Source organism: Serinus canaria, chromosome 18 (genome assembly GCF_022539315.1).
Source record: "Serinus canaria isolate serCan28SL12 chromosome 18, serCan2020, whole genome shotgun sequence".
Lineage (NCBI taxonomy): Eukaryota > Metazoa > Chordata > Aves > Passeriformes > Fringillidae > Serinus > Serinus canaria.
Genome location: NC_066331.1, coordinates 6,473,701 through 6,495,145, shown reverse-complemented (window position 1 = coordinate 6,495,145; position 21,445 = coordinate 6,473,701). Strand labels below are relative to the sequence as shown.

General features: G+C 44.1%; 1 protein-coding gene across 5 annotated transcripts in view; it reads right to left on the bottom strand.

Annotated features, from left to right (window-relative positions):
- TMEM94 (transmembrane protein 94) overlaps nt 1-21,445 on the bottom strand; it is a 51,582-nt gene that overhangs the window by 29,762 nt on the left and 375 nt on the right. For 4 of the 5 annotated variants that reach the window (XR_007779042.1, XM_050981391.1, XM_050981392.1 and 1 more), the window contains exons 2-6: nt 13,823-13,948; nt 2,398-2,517; nt 1,598-1,725; nt 894-1,030; nt 55-251 (exon numbers count right to left, since the gene is read on the bottom strand). Coding sequence is in view for 4 of the 5 variants with exons in the window: in XM_050981391.1 (XP_050837348.1) it covers nt 55-251; nt 894-1,030; nt 1,598-1,725; nt 2,398-2,517; nt 13,823-13,846 (606 nt within the window). In the remaining variant the exon portion in view is untranslated. The remainder of the gene's footprint in view (nt 1-54; nt 252-893; nt 1,031-1,597; nt 1,726-2,397; nt 2,518-13,822; nt 13,949-21,445) is intronic. The other variant, XM_050981393.1, reaches the window with a different exon arrangement.

Below are 21,445 nucleotides of genomic sequence, written 5' to 3'. Positions count from 1 at the left end.
AAAAACCTGAGAAATAAATTGTTACAGGCCAGGGAAATTAGACAAGCAAGTTACCTTAATCCCTCTCAGAGAAGCAAATGATTCCTGGCCTGGCCTCAAAGCCACAACATCTCCTTCCACCAAGAGGCTCACAGGCAGGTTGACAAGATGCCCATCCCTGTAGGCCCAGTGAAGGGACCAGGATGGGGCATAAGGCATGTGAAGGTCAGGGTACATGGAGTCTGGCCATTTCACCTCTTTGCCAAGTGTCTCTGAAAGCACAAAGTGGGAAAGAATGAAGTGGTAGCAATTCTGGATTTACATCCTGTAGTGGTTCTAAGTCCCCCAATGCTAAGCTCAGTCCATTCCAATGGTCTTTTATCAACTCTCTCTTCCTCCTTGATGGCTTTTCACTTCTCTTTCCACTCAGTATTAACAATGAAACAGTCATTTAAAAACCTGTACAACAGAAAAGCTAAAGGCTGTCTTTAAAACTGCCCCACTGAAACAAGCTGCCCCCTCAGGTCCCAAAGCCCCTGTTGAGACAATGCTCATGCACAGCAATTTATTTCCTTCTGCTCCATGTTGTGGTACAACCCCACGTGTTCTCCCCTCCTCATCTGCTGCAAGGCAGATATTTTTGTAAGGATATGAGGATTTGAATTACTCCAAAGCACAGCCATAACAGACGCCTACCTGCTAACACACAGCTTGGAAGCACATGGCCACATGACTGCTCAAAATAACCATTTTACAGGACAGGCATGAGGAGAACACACTTCCCACAGCCTGTTTCTGTGCAACACGGGGGGAAGGTTAGCAAGCTTAATTAGGAATGCATGTGATCAGGTTTGGGGAAAGATTCAATGGGAGGAAAACACAAGTGCAAATGGGACATATGAAGGAGACCTCACCGTTTATCTTATCAACGATGGTCTGAAGCCTCCTCTCCACCTCTCGGCACTTCAGCCTCTCTTGACGCCCGATCATGAGGAGATCCAAGAGGAGCAGGAGGAAGAGTGCCAGTGCATTGACTATCTCAGCACCTTGGCTTCACACAGCAAAACAGGAGGAAGCAGAATGCACATGAGGTTTGAGTAAACAAGAAGAATACACTGCCAGACACCCACAGAGATAAACACTCAACTGCCTGGTTGTTTATTTCCACATCTCACAGATTCATGGCTAAAAAAGAAACACATGATCACACTTCTTTAGGATAACAACCCCAGAGAGGTCTGAAAGGACCCATCTCAATTAAAAATACTTTATAAATATGGTCAATGCATGTAACAATAACTTCTCCCACGAGCCACTAATTTCTCCAGTTTCAAAATATTTCATATGATAATGCCTTAAAGTCTTAAAGATCTAGGAATGCTGTAGAAAAAAAAACCCTCAGTCTCTCCATAGGACACCCTCTGGGTCTATTAGAAGTAGAATTAAGTTGGCTGAAGTTCTGTGAAAGGGATTGATAGGAAATTACCAGTGTGACTACACTGATACCTAGCTATCTGGACAGAATGAGGGACAACACTTATGTCAATCACAGACAGCATTAAGATGATATAAAACCACCACCTTGCTTCAGTTAGGCAGCACAGGAAGCTTTGCTCACCTCCCCTGTGGCTGGCTCCCATAGCAGCACAGCAGCAAAAGCACTGCCAGCAGCATCAGAGACGCACCAGGCCAGTGGAAGCAGGAGCAGCGGTTACCATGGTACAGGAAACTGCTCCTCCACACCTCCTGCAAAGGGAGAGCAGCACACAGTCAGCACTCATGGAATACAGAGCCAGACGTTTGGAAAAGCAGAGTGAGAAAGGGTGAAGACAGCAGCTAGTGCTCCAGGGAGAAGAGAACTTTGCAAAACCCCTGAACATGACACAGAGCACCTCGGATCCATTGTGTGAATCCTTCAGCACCAATGGATATTCAGCTGGTGAGTCTGGGTGAACACTTACTGCTATTCTCTTGACTGGAAGAATGAAAAGGCTTCTGTGCCAGGCTGTCCCATTGTCACTGACCAACCAAGGAACACTTTCAAGCACTGTGCATAAACACTGGCACTTTATATTCAACACACATCCCAGGCAAACACAGTGGACAAGGGGAGACTGTTGAGCTTCACAACTCTTTTATCTCCACCTGAGATGGACCCTCTAAGCTCACTGCCCCTAGTGGCTCTTGAAGTCCTGAGATCCTTCACAGGGCAAGAGGCATCTTCCCAAAGAGCTTTGGCATCCAGGAGAGAAGTGCTCACAGAAACTCACTCTTAGATTCCTTGCTTTGTTCCCAAGGACTTCAGCAGTTCTATACCTGGACACTCTGGGGGGGAATGCAGCCAATGTCTGTTTAGCCCTCATCTTTACTTTGAGAAGGGGAGACCAAGTGCCCAACTTGTGCTGTTTGGTGCCTCACCTTCCATGAAGTCCCTTTTTTCCGTTCCTTCTGATGCCCCTCCAGCAGTGCTGACAATTGGTCTCTCAGGATTGTGAGGGCTTTCTTTGTGGTAAGGCCCAAACTTGAGGTCATCTCATCCTGAGGTGCCAGAAAAATAAAACTGGTTAGTGCTTCCCTATTTTCCTTTTAGGCTTTTTCCTGGTGGCTGACAGAGCATGTGACTGTGAATGACCTGCACTCATCATCACCAGCCTGATTCTCCATTTCCTGAAATCATCTTCCCTCCTGTGAACTTTAGACTGCTGGCTGGAATTGGAGCACTTAGATAGTATCAAGTAAACAAACTAGTCCGGACTGTGCTGATAAATACTTTATCAAAGCACAATACCAAGTCATTTCTGTGAAACAAGATCTAATCAGTAGAGGCTGAGGACAATACAAACAGAGCTTATGCAGGTTAAACTGGTATCAGCTTGTAGAGACAACAGAACACAGTTATGGTAGAATTTTAATGATACATGATGAATTTTGCTAACAAAAATTAGTAAAAACTAAGTAGTAGAATATCCACAATTCAAAACAAGAGTGGTGCAATTTCCACAACTGCTTGCTAGAGATTTTTGTTTGTGAGTCCTGCCTCGGTGGCTACTTTGATGCATAAGCTCCCAGATTTAAATGCTAGGCCATAGATCAGTTCAGGACCAGACATGACCCTGCCATCAACTCCTCCTTTTACAAGAGCAAACACTGGAGTTTTAAGTGCTGAACTGCAAGGGAGACATTTGGACTGGCAGGAAGCACAGAGTTCACAGCACTGCTCCCACAGTGCTCATCAAAGAGGCAGCAGTCCCAAAGGACACATCCCAGGAGTCTGCCATATGGAAAACGCTGCCACAAGACACTGGTAACAACAAAGTGGGGTAAACATTTGCATTTCTGGGCCAGAAGCATGAGCACTCTCTTTTCTTTCAAATCACAGATTGCAGTGAGGTACTGTGGGCACCAGATGACTGACAGCAAATCAACAAGGAAGAACAGGCACGTGTCCATGAGAGGGCTACAGGGGGAAACTGCTAAACTAAAGTTCTCATGGGCATTTCATGTTTTAATACAAATACATTGAGCATGTACAGCACATAGGATATCCTGCAGATAGAAATGTTCACATGTGTCACTGTGCCCAGTGTACAGAACTACTGAACATAAACAGGCAGGAAGTTTGCCCCTCCTGTCCCCAGCAGTATGACACAGCCTGGAGCTCTGGCAGGAGCTGCAGCTCTTCCTGCTCTCAGAGCCCTCCCCAGCCCTGCCAAACCCATCATAGTCTCAAACTGCAGCAGCTCAGCTCCTGAGGGGCTGCTTGCACACACCCAGCTCTGCAAGTGCAGCTTGGCTCTGATCTGTCCTTCCTGTTCCTTAACTGCATGGTTTCGTGATGAACATTTACTGGAAACTAATCTTGGACTTCAGACTCATTTGCATTGATGGTCCAATCCAAAACTGTAACAGTGTTGAGGAATAGAACATAAATTCTCTTTCAAATACCATCTACCACACACACACTCTCCCCATCTACCAGAGACAACCTGAAACAGCAAATTCTGTCCAGGCAGAGTCCAGCAATGCTGCTTTAGCTGCACTTTCACAGAATTAAAAATAATCCTGCTGCAGTTTTCATTCTCTGTGTCAGTTTTAGGAATAGAGGAAGCAGTTCTTGTGTTGTTCTTGGAAGCAGCCCAGGTAACATCAGCACAGAACTAAACATAGGAGTGTCTCAAAGACTCCCAGAGGAGAAGATGGCAGTGGAACTGGCACCAGCTGTGTTGCTGTACCACAGAGTGCTGCAAACAGGAGTGTCTGAGAACAACACCGAGCAAGGCACAATTGGGCTTCTCTCTCTTGTCTGACTGCTGCCAGTCTGGGGCAGAGCAAGGCACTCACAGATGTATAAATCCTCTCCAGCATGGAGAAAGCAGATAGATAAATAAAACACACTGAATGAAAGGCAGCAAAAATAATGGGGAACTGAAAAGCCAAGCCTGCTTAGACACCGATCTAGTTCCAATGCACTCATCAAGAGTTACAGAAGAAATGAGAGGAAAGCTGCACTTAATGCCAACATCTACTACAGTCACACAGTGCCTGGAAAGAGAAACTGCCACTGCACAGCAGGCAGTGAGCACAAAAAGGCAACAAATCCAGAGGCAATCAAAAAAGGTTCCTGGAACACCTGCACACCTGCTCCAGACTTTACACAGGAGTTACCAGTTTGGCACAGTGTCAGTCAAGATAAGGGCAGCCACAAAGGAACATGGCTGTAGTAGGTGACAAAGGACAAGTGCAGTGTGGCAGGGCTGGGGAAGAGGAAGAGCAGGAATTGTTAAACAGCCATCCTAACACTTAGAACATGGAGTATTCGGCAAAGGAGGCAGAGCCAGCCTAGTAAACAAACACTGTAATACTGTGAGTGAGGGGAGCTGGGGGCACTGGGGTAACGTGCTGTGGGTGAGCATCAAGGGAAAGAGCCTGGGACCAAAATGAAAGGGACGGGCAAGAAGAGCCACCATGACCTCCTGGCAAGGGGCAGCTCCAGGTTTTCGCAACAAAAGCTGCCCTGCTAAGTCATCAACTGCTAATGAGGCATTTTTCAAATGCCCTTAAGTAAACCTCTGGCAAACCCAGGCCACTGAAGCTGTTCCAGAGGGACCTTTCCAGCCTTTCATCAGTGGCAAGTGCTCTTCCTGCCACAAACCAGGAAGTGAGCACCCCAGGGTGAAGAAGCTGTTCACAGGAGGTGTCAGTTCATTAATAAAAAACCTCAATATTCACATCTTTGCTTTGGAAAGTTACACTCAAAGAGAAAGCTGCTAATTTTCCGGTCCAAACAGAAACAGCAAGACACCTTCCCACCCAGCTGCCTTAGCATAGGGTTTCCTCTGAAGAACAACAAAGCAGCAGTAAATTCCAGGTAACAGTGAAAGCAAACCCCTGATGGGTATCAGGAGGCATTTTAAAAGGCTGTACTTTCCTTCTGCCTGTGCCTAAAGGCAAAAAGTCCTAAGGGCAAAATGAGCAATTGCTTCCTCCTCCTCCGTTGCTCTGGAGAGCACAGGAACCTCTAAGTGCACTTAGGGCTCCTCTGGAGCTGACCCCTGCCCTGGCCATCCCAACTTCAGTGTGAGAGGCAGGGCTGGAGCCAGGTAAAAAGGGCATGATTGTATCCTTCTACTTTGGGATGATATCAGGGCTACCAAGAGTTGTGATCTATGGGATGGCTGTTAGGGGAAAACCAGCACAGGACATTTCCTTTGTGCATGTGATTTTATTTTCTAGAGGCAATGCATGTGCTGAGATGTGGACTGGATGGGAACATGAAAAGTATGAATTTCTCCACTCGTAGTAAATATTCTATATGTTGAATTAGCTTGCCTGAAAACATTAGGAAAAGGGAACCTGAGATAGATCTTACAAATGCCCAGGGTTAGGAGCTGGTTTGGCTCTTCAGGAAGGAAACAAGAAGCAGCTCAGAAGCAGGAGATGAGGAGTCACAGTATCTATGGACCTTTCTTTGCCTTGTCCTTTCAGTTGACCCCCCACAGTCTGATGGGGGTAAATAAGCTGTCAAATATCCAGGAGCTTTTTAAATCCATAGCCTTGCCTGGCTCATGGCAAATAGGTTCTCTTGGCCTTCCTCAGGGGTTGCAGGAGCATTTTCAGGCTGATAGGTAGGAAAAGTGTGGTTATTTTCTGATTTTTCCTCCCACAATGTGAAGTTGTTCCCGAGCAACACCACCTACCCATGTCTGCTTCCTGCAGCCCACCTTCATCCTCACACAAATTCACCACTGAGCTCTCTTCCTAAAATTCCACTCTTGTTCTTTTACACATAGAATCATTTAAAATTACCTTAAAAGTTTTTCAGCCATCTCACACTCTCTGCTACCTGATGAAAGACAGAGGTCTTGCAGCTTCCTTCCAGAGGAAAAAAGAAGTAGATCCCAGAATGTGTACAGAGAAATGGACACAAAATATTATTATATTTAAGTCCTCTTATATTTTCTCACAGCCATAACACATCCATAGTAGCATATTTATTTGTTGTACCAGTAAATGTTGATATAATATGTGCCAAATATTTTTTTTAATAATACAGGAACACAAATATAATCCTTGCTTTCCAGAGCAAAGTAGGATGAATCATCCTCCATCCTCTGTGGATTCAGTCCCTTGCAGTATAAGGGATTCTCACCAAGACTGCTGTACACTTGAGTGTAACTGCTTTTACAAAGACTGTTTAAGCAAATAAGTGAACAGAATACAAAATATTTGCTACAAGTTTCAATTCTCATAGACTGCAAATCCACCCCTCTGATTCAGAGTGGTGGAAAACCCCTGCAAGGCAGTTGTCAGACTGTCTCCCTCTTTCTAGGCTGCACTCACTAGGCTCCTTTTAACACCCCTACTCAATTGCTTTTCAGATCTGAACAGTTGGAGGTGGGAAACTGGGCAGCAGAATGTTCTTCCTTTTCCTGAGAGCTATTTTGCATTCCTTAGCAGAAAGAGAAGGCAGTTTTTAATTTAGCAATGACACTTTGCAGGTGATTAATTTACTTCAGGGATTACACCTCCTGAAATGTAAGCATTATTCACAGGTTCAAAAACACATAATAAGGAGTAACTCCACCAAATATAATTGCATTTATTATTGTAAGTCAGATTCTTGTTTAGGGTAAGTCACAATATGGCACAAAGTGGGGGTTTGAGTCTGATCAAGAGGATGATAGACATCAAATACATGACAACACACAATTTCTTGGGGTAGCATTTCATACAGCAGCCTAGTGTTAGAGAGGGATTTATTCTTGTTCTAAAGCAAACCACCCATCAGGATGCTACAGCTCCTGTACACCTGCAGCTGCTGACTTAGTGCTCAGACTGTCTGAAATGGCTCATCCCTGCTACAGAGTGGCACAGATGGAACCAGCAGGGCCAACCCATCAGTCAGTCTGGGCAGAAACTTCCCTTATTACCCCATCCTTGGTCCCAGTCTTGCTTTCTGTCTTTCTTGGTGCTCTCCTGGCTACTTTTTCTAAGAGATCAGACTCCCTGAGTTCAGGCAAGAATGTTTCTCTAATGACCCAGGCTACATCAATCATCCCCCCTGACACATTCCTATTCCATGGGATGAATTTTTGATTAAGACTCTGGACTGTCAGGACAGCTGGATTCTCTAATTCCTTCTGCCACTGGTTTCTGCATGACAGTGGGAAAATCAGATACTCCTCTGTGCCTTAGTTTCTCATTCTATGATGGGGCTACCGACTCCCCACCAACTGTTGTAATTGTGAAGATTATAACATTCACCAGCCAACCTGAAGGCTACTGGAAAGCTCAGGAAAAAGAAATGTATGTTGATATCTGCACAATTCAGGCAGCTCCACCAAGCAGACAGTGGGAACCACTGCCTTTAAACCTGGACATGCTGGGAAAAGCACCAGAAGGCATGAGGAACACAGCTATTAAACTTGGTTTGAATGCACCTGATGTGAACTTGGCAGCCTCAGCTTAGCTGTTGGTGGTCTCAAATCAAGTGAAACAAGCAGAGTCTTCAGCACAGCAGTGCCCAAGTTAATGGAGAGCGCAGCAGGCAGCAACTGTCTCCTCCCCACCCCATGCAGCCCAGGATGAAAGGCAGCCCAGACCTCCTGCTGCCCCTGGACAAAAGAACCCCCTCAGTTGGGTAACTGTGTGCCTGCAGGGGCTCCAGTGTGGATGCTTTGAGGCTCACTAACAGGGCCTGCAGATTCCCCCTGCAAAAAGACAGAGCTGCAGAAGCACAGAGCTCTGAGATGTGGCCAAAGCAGGGCTCGCCAGCCTGAATCACTGATGCACTTTGCTGTGCACAGAGTCCATTTTAATCCATGCAACAGCATCCACATTTTATGCTCTCCATAAAGCATGGAGTAAAGATGCCAACAGGCACAATCAACCTTTCTACACAGGTAATGCAAAGCCCAGCACTTTGCTCTCCCCAGCAGCAGCCCAGCAGCAGAGAAAGGGGCAGATGCTCCCCAGGAAACAGCCCAGTGTGGAACTGTACATTCCTCTGTCCGTCCCTTCAGTCCTGTTTGGAGCAACAAATCCCCAACCACAGTTATCTGTCCCACCAGGCTGTTGGCAGGAAGAGACAGAGTTTATGCAACACTTTGAAACACTACACAATTATTAAGCTTTAATTACTGTAATTTAGCCAGCTGCATTACTCCTCCAAGTTCAGAGAGCAGTTAGGAGTATGTATTTATCCTGGCTTCAACACACAGCAGTGCTTTATGCCAAGACAGAGCTCCCTCCAGGGAATGCTAATGCCCCCCAACCAGAGGCCAGCAATGCTCAGAAATCCACAGAACTTCAGTACATCTTTCATCCCCTTGATAGTTTCCTTCCTATCCCTACTTCTTCAGCTGAAGACTTTGGGGACCAAAGCAATGATCCAGCCTGGCAGGTACACTGCCGGACGGATCCCACAGGGATGAGGAGGTTCAACAGTTACAAATCAAAGCCTGTAGAAGCAAGAGACAAATTCAAGCCATGAAGCAGAGGGGCAGCAGAGCAGGAGTCAGCAGCTAAAATCCTGTGTGGATCTTCCTATTGGTCATGGGGTTAAAACTGCAGTTTAAAACAGTTTCTTCTCCCCATCAGTGCCAAAAACAAACTATTCCCGACCTAAAATCATCAATCTCTGTTTCATGTCCTGCCATAACCTCCTTCCCCCAAAACCTCAAAGCTCTTCATACCCCATCACATCAGGCAGGATGCAGACTGGGGAGGGAGACAGGGAAAGCCATTTTGAAATTAAATGTTAAGGGAGAGGAACTTACTTTGCGACATTTGCCTTGGTGGGGGATCCAGAGGTCAGCCTGTTTGAAGAGCATCTGGGCTAAATTCCTGCACCACTTCCCCAGCAACTGGCCCTGCTGCTGCTCTCCAAAAATGAGAGAGAAAAGAGGGAGAGGGAGCAAGATTGTGCAGAGCCCAGCGCTGCAGAGAATGAGACAGAAGCAGCAGAGTGAAGCACCAGTCTGCTGATTAATTCAGCCTGCTTCCAGTCACGCTGCAGATCCAGCAAGGAGGCGGCGGATGGGGGTGGGGGATGAGGGATGGAAGTAGGGGGAGAAAAAAAGCAGAGAGGGAAGAAAGTTTGCCCAGGATAGCACCAGATGTCTGTGAGAATGGTTCATTTATCAGATGGAGCCGACACAGTGAGGATCCCTGGGCTCACTGCCTGCAGAGCTGCATATGCATGCACAGGAAGGAATGATGCTGACAGACAGGGGTCTGTGCAAAAGCAGATGGCAAATTAGGTAGGACAAAGTGCTGCAAAATATACTACAGAAAGGAACACCTGAGTAGGCATGGAAAAAGACTAAATTGAGACCAAGAGACCCTGGAACACTAACTGCCCCCCAGATGACTCCACAGCTCTGGATTCTAGCTCAATTCAAAAATACAAGTATTTGCTATTTAAATAAGTTGAGACGGTTACAGGTTCCATCTGAAGTGTTCTCTTGTTGATAAAGAATGCTGCAAAAGCCCCTCTCAGCATCCCATATTCATCCTGAGCCATACAATCTGAACTAAAAGGTGCACATAAATTCACCATAGACATGCCTGGGGCTCCACATTTACCTGGGCATAGCACACAGGAGGCAAAGGATAAGTGTAGACAGGAAAGGGCTGGTGGAAAAACAACAAGGGGATAGAAAGGTGAAGAAGGAATGAGCCTTCTCTCTCATTCTCATCCTTTGCAGGTATGTTTTCTTCCACTGCTGGAGGGATGCACCTTTATAAGTGAGTTTTTATTTAGCTCCTACTTCAGTGCTGTCCTAATTCTGTCTGGGGCTTCCTAGTTCTGCAAAGCAATCACTAGAACAATTGCTTTCACTCCACACAGAAAGGGGTAAAGAACTGGCCCATCCAAGCACCAGCATCAGTAGCTTGCCAAGGATTACAGCTGGCTGGTACCAAACAGGACAGGCACTGCCAAGGCTCCCAGTCTCAGCACATTGTGCAGCTCTGAAAACCACATACAGGTGTCTGGACTCACCTACCCTGCCTGGACAAGCTCTTCACTTCCTCTCCTTTCCTTTTCTGAGGTTCAAATGCCTCATTAGGCACTGCCCATATTCTGTGTTTTAAGCCAGAAAGGCAGAGATTAAATGACCTCAATATTCACAATAAACCCAACACAAGATCTGGTATGTTGGCACTGAATTACACATGGGTGTATAATCTCACAAAGCTCCCAGAGCCAAAGCTGAAGGGAAGCAGACACTTTGTAATTATTTAATGGAACTTCAGGAGAAAGCAGAAGAGGGAAAGAGGTAAAACATCCTTTATCCTTCTGTAGGGCATTTTGTTTCCTGGACAACAATTTAATACTAAAAAAAACCAAGAAAATGTCCTAATGGCACAATTTTTCTTTCCTGCCTGCTAAGGAACTACTCATATACTCCTTTCAACACAAAGGAAAAATGAGAGAAAAAAGAAAAGATCAACAACAAGACTGGGTAAGAGTGGATAAACCCTAAACCCTCACAGAATGTGCTTGTAAGACCCCTTCTTTATTACAGTGCTTGCTGATCTGTTTCCCATGGCTTTGTACCTTTTGGAGACTCGAATGAAAGTGAATAAAACAACTTGCTTACACAATACTATGAACAATCCTTGTGCTTCATGCAGTAAGAGGTCCCAACCTCAAAACTCCAGCTTTGGTCATGGACACACATGGCATTGGATAAAACTGCTGCTTCTTGTTTACCTCGCTGCTAAGAGACCTTGCTCTAAAGTGTTTTGTTTAGGGCAGTAATTTGTACTATCTAGTATCCTTCTGATATCAACTGGTATCAGAAAGTGCATTTAGATATGCACTTCTGCAATAAATATCATGAAATAGCAGAAGACAAAAACTTGGGATCTGAAAATAAAACTGGGACTTGGAACAGAAGGCTGAGTACAAAGGCAGGGACTGACCTATGCAAAATCTGCAGCATAAATGAGAGATGCCTGTGGAAAAAGGATCAGTTTGTGAAAAAGCCCTTGGAAGAAGAGCTGAGCTTTTAGAGAACAGCAGGGAATAAACACAGAGACATAGTCACTGGCAGGATGAGAAATGGCAAAGGACTTGGGCTACTTTTCCGTCCCAAGGTAGGACTGTAGCTGTTTTTAGGCAACCTAGAACAAGGACCAACAGTGCTAGAGCTGGAGCAATGGGAAGCACAGCACAGGCTCCCTGAACACGTTCCCAGGCTCTGGCCAGGAGGCACAGTGCTGTATCCAGGCTGCAGCAATTACACTGGCACAATACAGCTCAGTTGTTATGGGTAACCGTGAAATGAAAGATGTCAATAATTTTTATTAGTTGTGTGGCTGCAAATCCAGCCTCTGGTTAATGCAACCCAAACTCAGGAGCCTCCCACTGTCCTGTGGCAATCAGTGGTGCTCTCTCAGTATGTGCTGAGTGGTCTTGGAGCAGAGTTTCTGGCACCTTTCACAAGGATTAAATTCACTTCATAAATACACAGAAAATTAAAAAGTCAGAGAAGGAGGAAAAAGAATAAGAATATCAGCACATTTAAGAAGAATTCTCTCTGCCTTTCTCTGTGGTGTCTGGCTTCTTGCAAAAACTGGAAGGCAGCCTGCATTACACCTGACAAACTCTGATCCTCAGCCATTCCTTACAAGGGAACTTATCAGCCAACTGGAGCCAGAGGACAAGTCTCTCATCTGAGTGACAGCTGTCTGTGCAGCAGTGCTCTGAGTACATCTTCTGTGTGATGGAGAGTGCTAACTCTCCATCACACACATATATTGCAGAGATTGCTTTCAGCCGGATTTGGGACTGATTTTTATTTTTAGCATTTTAAAATAAACCCAGCACATCAAACTTACTGCTGAGGTTACAAAGCAGGTTAATGTGCTCCCTTATCATTGTGTATGTGTTCAAGTTCTTCACTTTGGGAAGGAAGAGAGTAAAATTCTTAGCACCAAATAATAATTACAGAATTGTTTGGATTGAAAGGAACCTTAAAGATGACCTAGTTACAGGCCCCCTGCTGGGGTTGCTAACAAGTATAAAATCATGGTCTTTCCTCAGAAGCCAAACAAAACAAGTCGTAAAAATGCAGCTTTATGTATCTGTGAGTTTTCTTAATTCCTATTTAAAAGACTGTGGTGATCTCTTGCCTTCAGTTTTAATACTCATTCAGAAAGGAGGGAGAAGAAATTTCAAGAAGTCAGGAGAGGAGGTTAGGACTTGAGAACACCATGATTCCCCCTGTAACCTCCTTGTCAGAACATTTTCCTAATAGGCCTTTTAAAGGTTGCTGCCTGTCCAGCAATTTGATATGACCTTCCTGCACTGAACAGTGGAGAATGTCATATGAGAAAGGTGAGTCAAATATAGTGACCTACAGTGAAAGTATCCCCACTATGCTCTGCTCTCTTTGGTGCTCTCAGAGCCTACACAGAACACACTCCTCCACAGAGTGGTAATTGCATCATCTCTTAAAATGATCAATACCAAATTAGCCCATGATGTCATTAACAAGAGAACAAGTAGACAATTGTCCTCATTGGAATGTTAACTCCATGGTAATAAAGCAATTTGGTATAAAACAACATAGGTCAACATCCTCTGAGCACTCCAGAACCAAGAGGTTGGGGCAGGAGTGAGCCCAGGTCTTCCTGGTCCAGCACAGCTCAGAGCAGAAACCCAGCAAAAAAGCAGTTGAGCAGGCAAGTGCACAGCTGATGTGAAAAACTGTCCTTTAAAAGTCACTTACACTGATGTAGTATCTTTTGGTCTAGGTGAGTCCCTAGCAGGTATTTGCACTAATGAACAAAACCATTTCTCACTGCTGCAAACAAAACAGCACAGAAGGGATACCTGGAGAAAACAGAGACAGCCAACAGACAAAAGCCAGCTCATGGTGTGGTGGGGAAAGGGACACCAGAGAGAAAAGCCAAGACTGTTCTCTCACCACAGCTGGCTGAGACCCCAGGTTACCATCAGCAAGACTGGACTCAGATGATTTAATTGCCCTGGTTTATTTAAAAAATCTTTCAGTGAATTCAGCCTTCAAGTAAAGCAAAGTTGAGTGTCCCTGGGAATGAAGCCCTAGCTTAGAGCTCAAAAGAGACACTGCAGTTGTGACAGAGGACACCCCACCTGTGCTGTTCCACTGTGGTGCCTCAGTCCCACCCTACAAAGGATTTTTCTGCTGACACAGTGATATGAAGGTGACAGAACTCTCAACTTCCATCCTAACCAGAGATTATACTACTACATAATAATGCCACTGTGTGAATCTCGACCCAAAATAATAAAGACATTTTAAAAGGACTCAACACTTAAGTTGGGTGTGACTGTTATCAGCAAACCTACCTGACACTTCTCCTTGAGGTCCATGGCTGTGCACTTCTGTAAGCATGTCCAGCAAAAAGGGACTGCTCCTCAGGGGAGAATGTCTCCTAGTAGAGAAGAGCTTGGCTACATTTACCACATCACCATCTGTAGAAACAGAAGGGGAAGCAATCAAGTCTCCCACATTGCTTCCTTTAGGATAAGAAAGTGGTGAAATTCACAAAATTCAAATTACAGGATTGTTCTTTAAAAGAAGGAGAACTAGGGAGATGAAAATCCTTCTAATAGTGCATCACCCCGCCCTGTAACTCAGAAGTTAAATTAGTTTAACCATCCCCAAAATCTGACATCCATACATGAATTAAGTTCCCTGCAGTGCAGGGAACTTAATTCATGTAGTCCTCACAGGCTTTTGGGCAACCCTCCAAAAAAAGGCTGACAAAGCTTGGATTCCACCAGGTGTTGGAGCAAGCTGTCATCCATGGCTATTTGTCTTGTTACTCTTATCTACCAGGAGCTTTGTTCAGCTAATCTCTAATGGAGCCAACAATAATGATTCTACCATTTGCTGAACATCACATCCAACCTTTGACAAGGCTGTGCTGCTGAGCTGAGTGAGCATGGATCTGATCACCAGTAAGGAGGCCAGAACTCTTAAAAACATTGCCAGATGACCACAGATCTAGGCTTTTCTCTTCTTAGCAAAAGTGGGACTAACAGAATTAAGGTAGGAAGCAGCTCTGGAATTCACATCCTTCTTCTAGCTCACCCTCTTCTACTTCCCATGGCACAAATTTGTTCTCCTTCCACAAAATGTCTCTTCTGGTGTGCACTGCTCCAGAGGACTCTCTTACATATAAACGCAACACGATACTATAAGATTACGCTATAGTTGTCTTGGGAAAGTATTTTTGTTGGCTAATAATTCCTGGTTCTATTTTTTAATCTCACACAGAAGCTCAGGGTGTGGAGATATACTTCTCCTAAATCCAAATAAACAAGGAAGCAACTAGATATGCAAATCGACCCAAACTACCCACACACCTCCTAGATCCAACAGGACTGGCCTTTGCCAGCTGAGATTTACTACCCTGGTTTATACAACACTACCTTCTTCAAAGAAGGATTCTGGAGATTCCATCCTTGTGGCAGTCACCTACAACACAGCTCTGACAATGCTACATAACCTCAAGGAAAGCAAAAGGCATCCAAAACCTTACTCAGAAAGCCACTCTGCAGATAGATATCAGTATTTCCTCCCCTGCAGGCAATCCTGCACCTCCATTCCGGGGGAGAAGGAGCAGGCATTCAATATTCAGAGTGCTGGTTATCAAATACCTGCCTGCAGAACCACAACCAGCACCTTCAAATGCCATTTTCTGGCTGCCAGGCTGATCGGCATGAGCCACCAGTTTGGACTCTGCCCTACTTTTCTGTTCTGTGACCCTTTCAATGTGCACACAATGAGGGAATAAAGTTATTTTCAGTCACTTCATATCCCTGCCAGGCCAATTAGCAACTGCAAAGAGAAGATCAGACAAAGCTACTGGAGTGAAGCTGACAGAGAGCTCCCAACAAAGGGCTGGGAGTGGGAAAGAGGAAAAAGTACTTTTGTGTTTGCACACAGCAGTTTAGAGCCTTAGTATCTTGCCTTTAATTTGAGAGTGACTTCTGTATAAGGGAAGGCAAGACAAGATGATTTTAAGGATAAAACAGTCACTAACAATAAAAGGACTATGATAAATCCATGATCCTTCCTTTTAGTCCCCTCCAAGATAAGATTTATTAGTTGATCTACTGAAAGACTTATGCACCATGCTCTCACTTGTTCAAACACAACTAGGAGCCTGAATTTCTCTCTGGATCTGGATTTCAAAAGCATCCAGCATGGGTGGGTGGCTATGGCTAGAGGGCAGGAGGCTGAGCTGGACAGGAGGCAGGATTTCTGCACTGCCCTCAATGACATTCTGGTTCTGGCAGTAAACTGAAATGTGATCCTGAATGCAAAACACGCCATTCCCTAAAGTTCACAGCACATCATCTACCTGCTTAGGAACACCACCCTGGAGTCCTTCAGTGCTAGGAAGCAGGAAACACACAAAGGGTGTTAAAAATACAAAGGATTGGTTGGAAAGAGTGAATATTTCCTGTTTAGAGAAAGTAAAATGCTGTAATGGACAATATAACAAGAGCTTGTGAAAATAATCAGTGGTGCACAAAGCACTGCTTCATTATCATACATATTCAGGCCTTCTTCAAAATTTGAACACACTGACCATCCTAGAAGCAGTTTTTCACACATCCCTAATTTAAGGTACCAGCAGTGGTAGACCGTAGACATTTCACCCAGAGTAAGCAAGAAGACAAGTCGTTCCTGTGCCAATCTGGATACATAGAACATGGAGAATATTTAACTTTCCTACTTTTAAAAAGGGTTTCCATTTAGAACCAAAAATTCCAAACACAGCTAACACTAGACAGGTTAGGATATCTTAGTACTGGGGTAAATTAAGCCAATAGCAAAGACAAGCTAGGATGAGAAATCAACCTTCCTTAATTTCTGCACCTGGACTGGCACTGGAGCCACTGAAGATGTGATTTGCATGCTTTCTTTTAAATGCAGAATCTATCAAAATAAAACTGCAAGAATTTTGTCATTACAAACTAAACACTTCACATGCATTACAGAGGTCTTGCAAACACTTGGGAAATAGCTTCACACACTGAGGCTGCAGCAACAATAAATTCTGGAGGAAGCCTGCAAATCTGCAGAGCTGTGCATCCACTCACTCTGCAAGGTCCATGTGTGCTCCCTTCCCAGACTCCTCTGTTTCAGGGACTCCTGCAGTTCCCACGTCCATCCCTACCCTGCTGCAGGGACTCTGGACCTGTCCTAGTTTTGTGCACTGCTATTCCACACTGGAATATCTGCTTTCTTCTGTCCTCCCTATTCTTATCTCTCTTCTGTCTGCCCTGGCAATTAGTCACGTCGACATGTTACAGTCTGCAGGACAGAAATGAAGTGGGACTGCTTTGCTGGGACATGTTGGAGGGTGTCAAATATTCAGCTGCAGACAATCAGAGATGCCTGAAGCTGTGGCTGCTCTAATCAGACACCACATGCTCCCAGTGCAGGCAGTTTACTCCTTCCACTTTCCCAGCACACTGCATTCTCCTCAGGATCTTCAAGCCTAGAGCAGTTTGTGAAATTTGGGAATGGCTGGATGTGGTGTTCAAGTGTCATCATGTTGCATCCAGCCTGAAAAATATTTCCAAATCATTAGGCAAGAGTGAAACCCAGGATAGGGTTCACCAAATAAACCAATGTTTAACAGCAAGCCAACTGTCTGGAAGTCCTGTATGCCAAATCCACGCAATGGTTATCCCACAGCTGCAGGGAGAGGTCTGCAACCCACATCAGAATATCTCTATTTTACGATTGAGTGAGTTCTGTGCCTGGGTTGCCATGTGTGTCTGACACCCTTTTTAAACTGGAAAATACATCCACATGGCCCCTCAACTTGTTTCAGTTTGGAAGTGCCCTGAGCAACGAGCAAGTCTTGTAGCTCAATCTGAGTATCAACAAGTGTTTGAAGCATCCCTCTGGACAGCAGAACTTTGCAAGGGTCCATTCACCCTTTTCTTTACCAGATCATCTCTTGAATAACAATGTTTTATGCAGCCAGTGTATTTCTATAGGTAAAAATACTATGGCTCAGATTTTCCAAGGATTTCAAATCACTTAACCATCAGTATGAGACAGCAGTGTTGAATTTTAATAAAAAACTGTACAGCATATTACCCACCAAACTTATAAAACAACTAGCAAAAAGAAAGATCAGGCAATTACAGAACCTATAGACAATTGAAAAGAAAAACATGTTTCAGAAGCTGCTGTCTTTAGGGAGAAAAATATATCAACCTAATGATACTATTTTCTTTAAAGTGTTCAATCACTGATGCTTTCATGTTATTTACTGAAAATTCCCAACACAGATTAGTCTATGAAAAATGATGAGGAGTGTGAACACTTCTTGCTGCCAAAAGTGAATTCCTCAAGAACAGAAGCCTGATCTATCAACCAAGAATAGAAACACGGGGGAACAGATAATAACCAAAAAAAGCAGCTGCCTTGGAGAAAATGGCTTTGATTTGAGCTGATTGTTTTGATATCAGCAGAACCATACCGTCTTCCTACTCATGAGGAGCTGATGTCTGCCTGATCATTTGCAACATGGGCACATTTGCTGATATATGGCCTTCCAAAGGTGCATCAAGTGATACTGTCAATTGCTTTGAGACAAACTGAGAGCATGGAATAATTACAGCAAGGGAGCTGGCAGACATACTTCTTGGCTTCAGTATCTGCCTGTGAAAAAAGACTTGTCAGAATTTGGGCCAGCTAAACATTCTCTGCCTCAATAACCCCAGACTGTAAATAGGAATAAGCATATCTGCTTCAGAGGGAGACTCTGAAGTAAATTTATTACTATCAGTAAAGTGAGATCCTCTGAAATAGTGTTGTATATGTGCTAAGTATTATCAACCCAGTAGCAGTCACATATCTCATTTGAGCCTGGCTGTGAAGAATCAGGAGATGATTTCACACAGTCTCTGCTTCCCTTCCTAAATGACAGCAATCAGAGAGAGGTCTATTCTGCAATCAATCACAAACAGGATTAAATTTGAAATGAACTCTGAGTGTCATCCATTGACAACTGTGCCTCTTGGAGGTGAAATTACTTTTTGTTTAAACCTTACTTGCTGAGAATTTTCCAATAATCTGACTCCTTCCTACTTTCTCCAGCACATTCAGAACTTGCACATTGGACTGTTTCAAAAGACAGCCATTGCTCAAAATGAAACCTGAGCAACAAAGAGGGAGAAGGGGAGTAGGGAATTGCTTTGGCACACTTGTAAGAATAGGACCTTTGGTCTACTTGCAAGATTAAGACTGATTAAAAAAATGTGTTCCACAAGAGAAAGAACACTTTCATTTTAATTTCTTTTTGGTGAGCTGAGTAGCAATTATCAAGAGGAATACGATCAAAGAATTATATAGCTAGTTTAGTCTACCTTACTGTTTCCACAGGGACTGATACTACTACAAATTAAGGTATTGTAAATCTGAGAAGTATTTGCTGTGTTCATTTTCCCTTACTTGGTTTAAAACAAAAAAGTGTGTTTGGAACTAAAGGATTGCTTTACTTTTTCTGCTTCAGATAGTGCCTGCCATAGAAGGTCACAGCATGTAGAGAATGTGGATCAGAGTGAAAAATGCAATAAAAAGCACAATTCTGAAAGGCGGAAGGGCCCCTACAGCTTCTGCAGAGACAAGATGTTGTGGCACAATGTCTTGAAAAGAAATTTTTACAGCAAATCTATGGAAGAATTCACTGCAAAAGTGACAGCTGTCATTCATGATCATGATATTTTAACCAGGATTGTATAACTACCTCCATTTAAAATTAAATAGTACTGAAATGTTAGAAAACCACAGAAAGAAAATGGCACAAAGTAAAATTTAAAAAGCTTGTGCTGTAATTATAGGACCATTTAGCAAATCAATTTTTGCTGATATACACTGACTCAGAGACAAAAGTGTTTCCTCTTAATTCTACATTATAAATAAAGGTGCTGTATTCATAGTTTATAATAAATATGGGTAAAAAAGCATTCTTACACCAGTGTTTGCCATTTGGAGATATTTGATAAACACTGTGCCAATGGAAAGATGTTCTCTGGGAGTTTCCCAGAGCAGACTCAGCACCTGAAGTCCATTCAGACCAAACTCAAACACCCATTATCCAAGCACAGCACAGCCCTTACCTAGGAAAGGGACTTCACAGATTGTGCATTTTGATATTCTCACAAGCCCCATGGAAGTTTTATGATGAACACATGTAGGATGAGCCATGTCTAGAAATAGGGCAGTGAGCTGCCTCAGTCTACTGTGAAAGGAAAACAGGAGCTCTCTGCAGCTCCTGAAGAATCTCCCCCAGTCCTCACTCAACAGCATTCCAGAGATGCACTGCACTACTTGGTGCTCAATTACATACATTATTGCAGATGTGAACCCAACCAATCCAAAGCAAACCCTGCTCCCACTGGTCTAAGTGCAAGACAATGGGGCCCAAGCACATCAATCTCTTTGGCCAGCCCAATCCTTTTGGCCAATCCCCCATGGCCTCTGGCTCTGCTCCCGGCCAGCCACAGGGAAATATAAACCCTCCCAATCCACACCTCAGGGTTGTGTCTCTGCCTGGGGCAGGTTGGCTGAGTGTTTGCAGTGGCCTCCAGTGCCTAATTTGGGTAGGGCTCTGACAGATCAAGATGTAAACAGAGCTATAGTGTGAAGAGTAGAGGACAAGGGCTTGTTTTCTTGCTTTCACCTGCAGCACCAATATTGATTTGTTTGGTGACCGAGGCTAGAAACACTAATATCTTAATCCTCTCATCAGATAAAAATGTTGGCAAGGTGTTTGTTTAAAAGGTCATGGTTAAGAAGAATATTATGTAAATTTTTTTCAATAAGCTTGACTAAAAGATAGGACATATAAACCACTTCTCTAAAGAATAAAGTATATCTTGCACAAAACCAGCACCATGTAGCTATTTCTATGTATGCCTATATTAGGCAGGCTTCTTGGAAAATAAATTTAGTTTGCTTGCTAGGGTATTCAAATTTTACTACATCTGAGCAAATCCTGTAGACTAATGCAGTACAGCAGCTGTTGAGTAACAGTTTGTTTACATAGAAACCTGCATTTCTAATTAACTGAAAGTGTTCACAGAGCTCATGTGCTACTATTCCATTGTGTCCCATTGTGTGTGAGCTCTCTGTTCAACTAGGAAGTTTATTCTACAATTGCTGGGGGAAATAATAGGATTTCAAAGAAGCTGTCCTTAGTAGATTCTTTTCCTGAGAAAACATAGAAACATCTATGCCTTGGTAGCTGCCACAAGAAGATGGATGGGTACTTATGGTCTCTGCTATTATCTTGGTAACTTTTAAGACTGGTAAGCCTAACTTAAGGAAACTCTTCTATGGCACAAAATTTCCTGTGAAAACTCAGTGTTAAATGTTTACTAAAACACTCTCCACTCCTGTTTATGGGTTTTCTCTTTCTCCCTATCTTCTGTGTAGATAGTATCAGCTAAGACAAACTTCTCATGCTTTATGTAACGGCATTTTTAAAGGGGATTTCTCAGGCTTTTCCTTACCAATAATAGCCTGTGTTATCCTGACAGGGAAAAGCTCCCAAACGAGAACTGTGTGGATCACAGCTTTAGAGAACTGAAACATCTGGGACAAAACGAAGTGTGCCACGAACTTCTGCTGATCAGAACACTGCGCTGAAGCAGGCACAGGAGTGAAGCAACATGAAAGAACCGGCTGAGTGAATGCTGCTATCCCGGCTGGAAGGAGTCTGGAAAACCTCCTAAAGGCCAGAATTTGGAACCAGACGCTAAACCTTTATGCGGAGTATGAAACTGCAGGTGCCCCAAGCGCACCCACGGCTGACGGGCACCCCCTGGCCTGGCTCCGAGCCCGGTGCCCCGGGGGATGCTCCGTGGAGCTGCTAGCCGGAGCCTGTCCCGGAGCTGCGGGAGAAGCGCCGCCGGTGCGCTGAGCTGCCATCA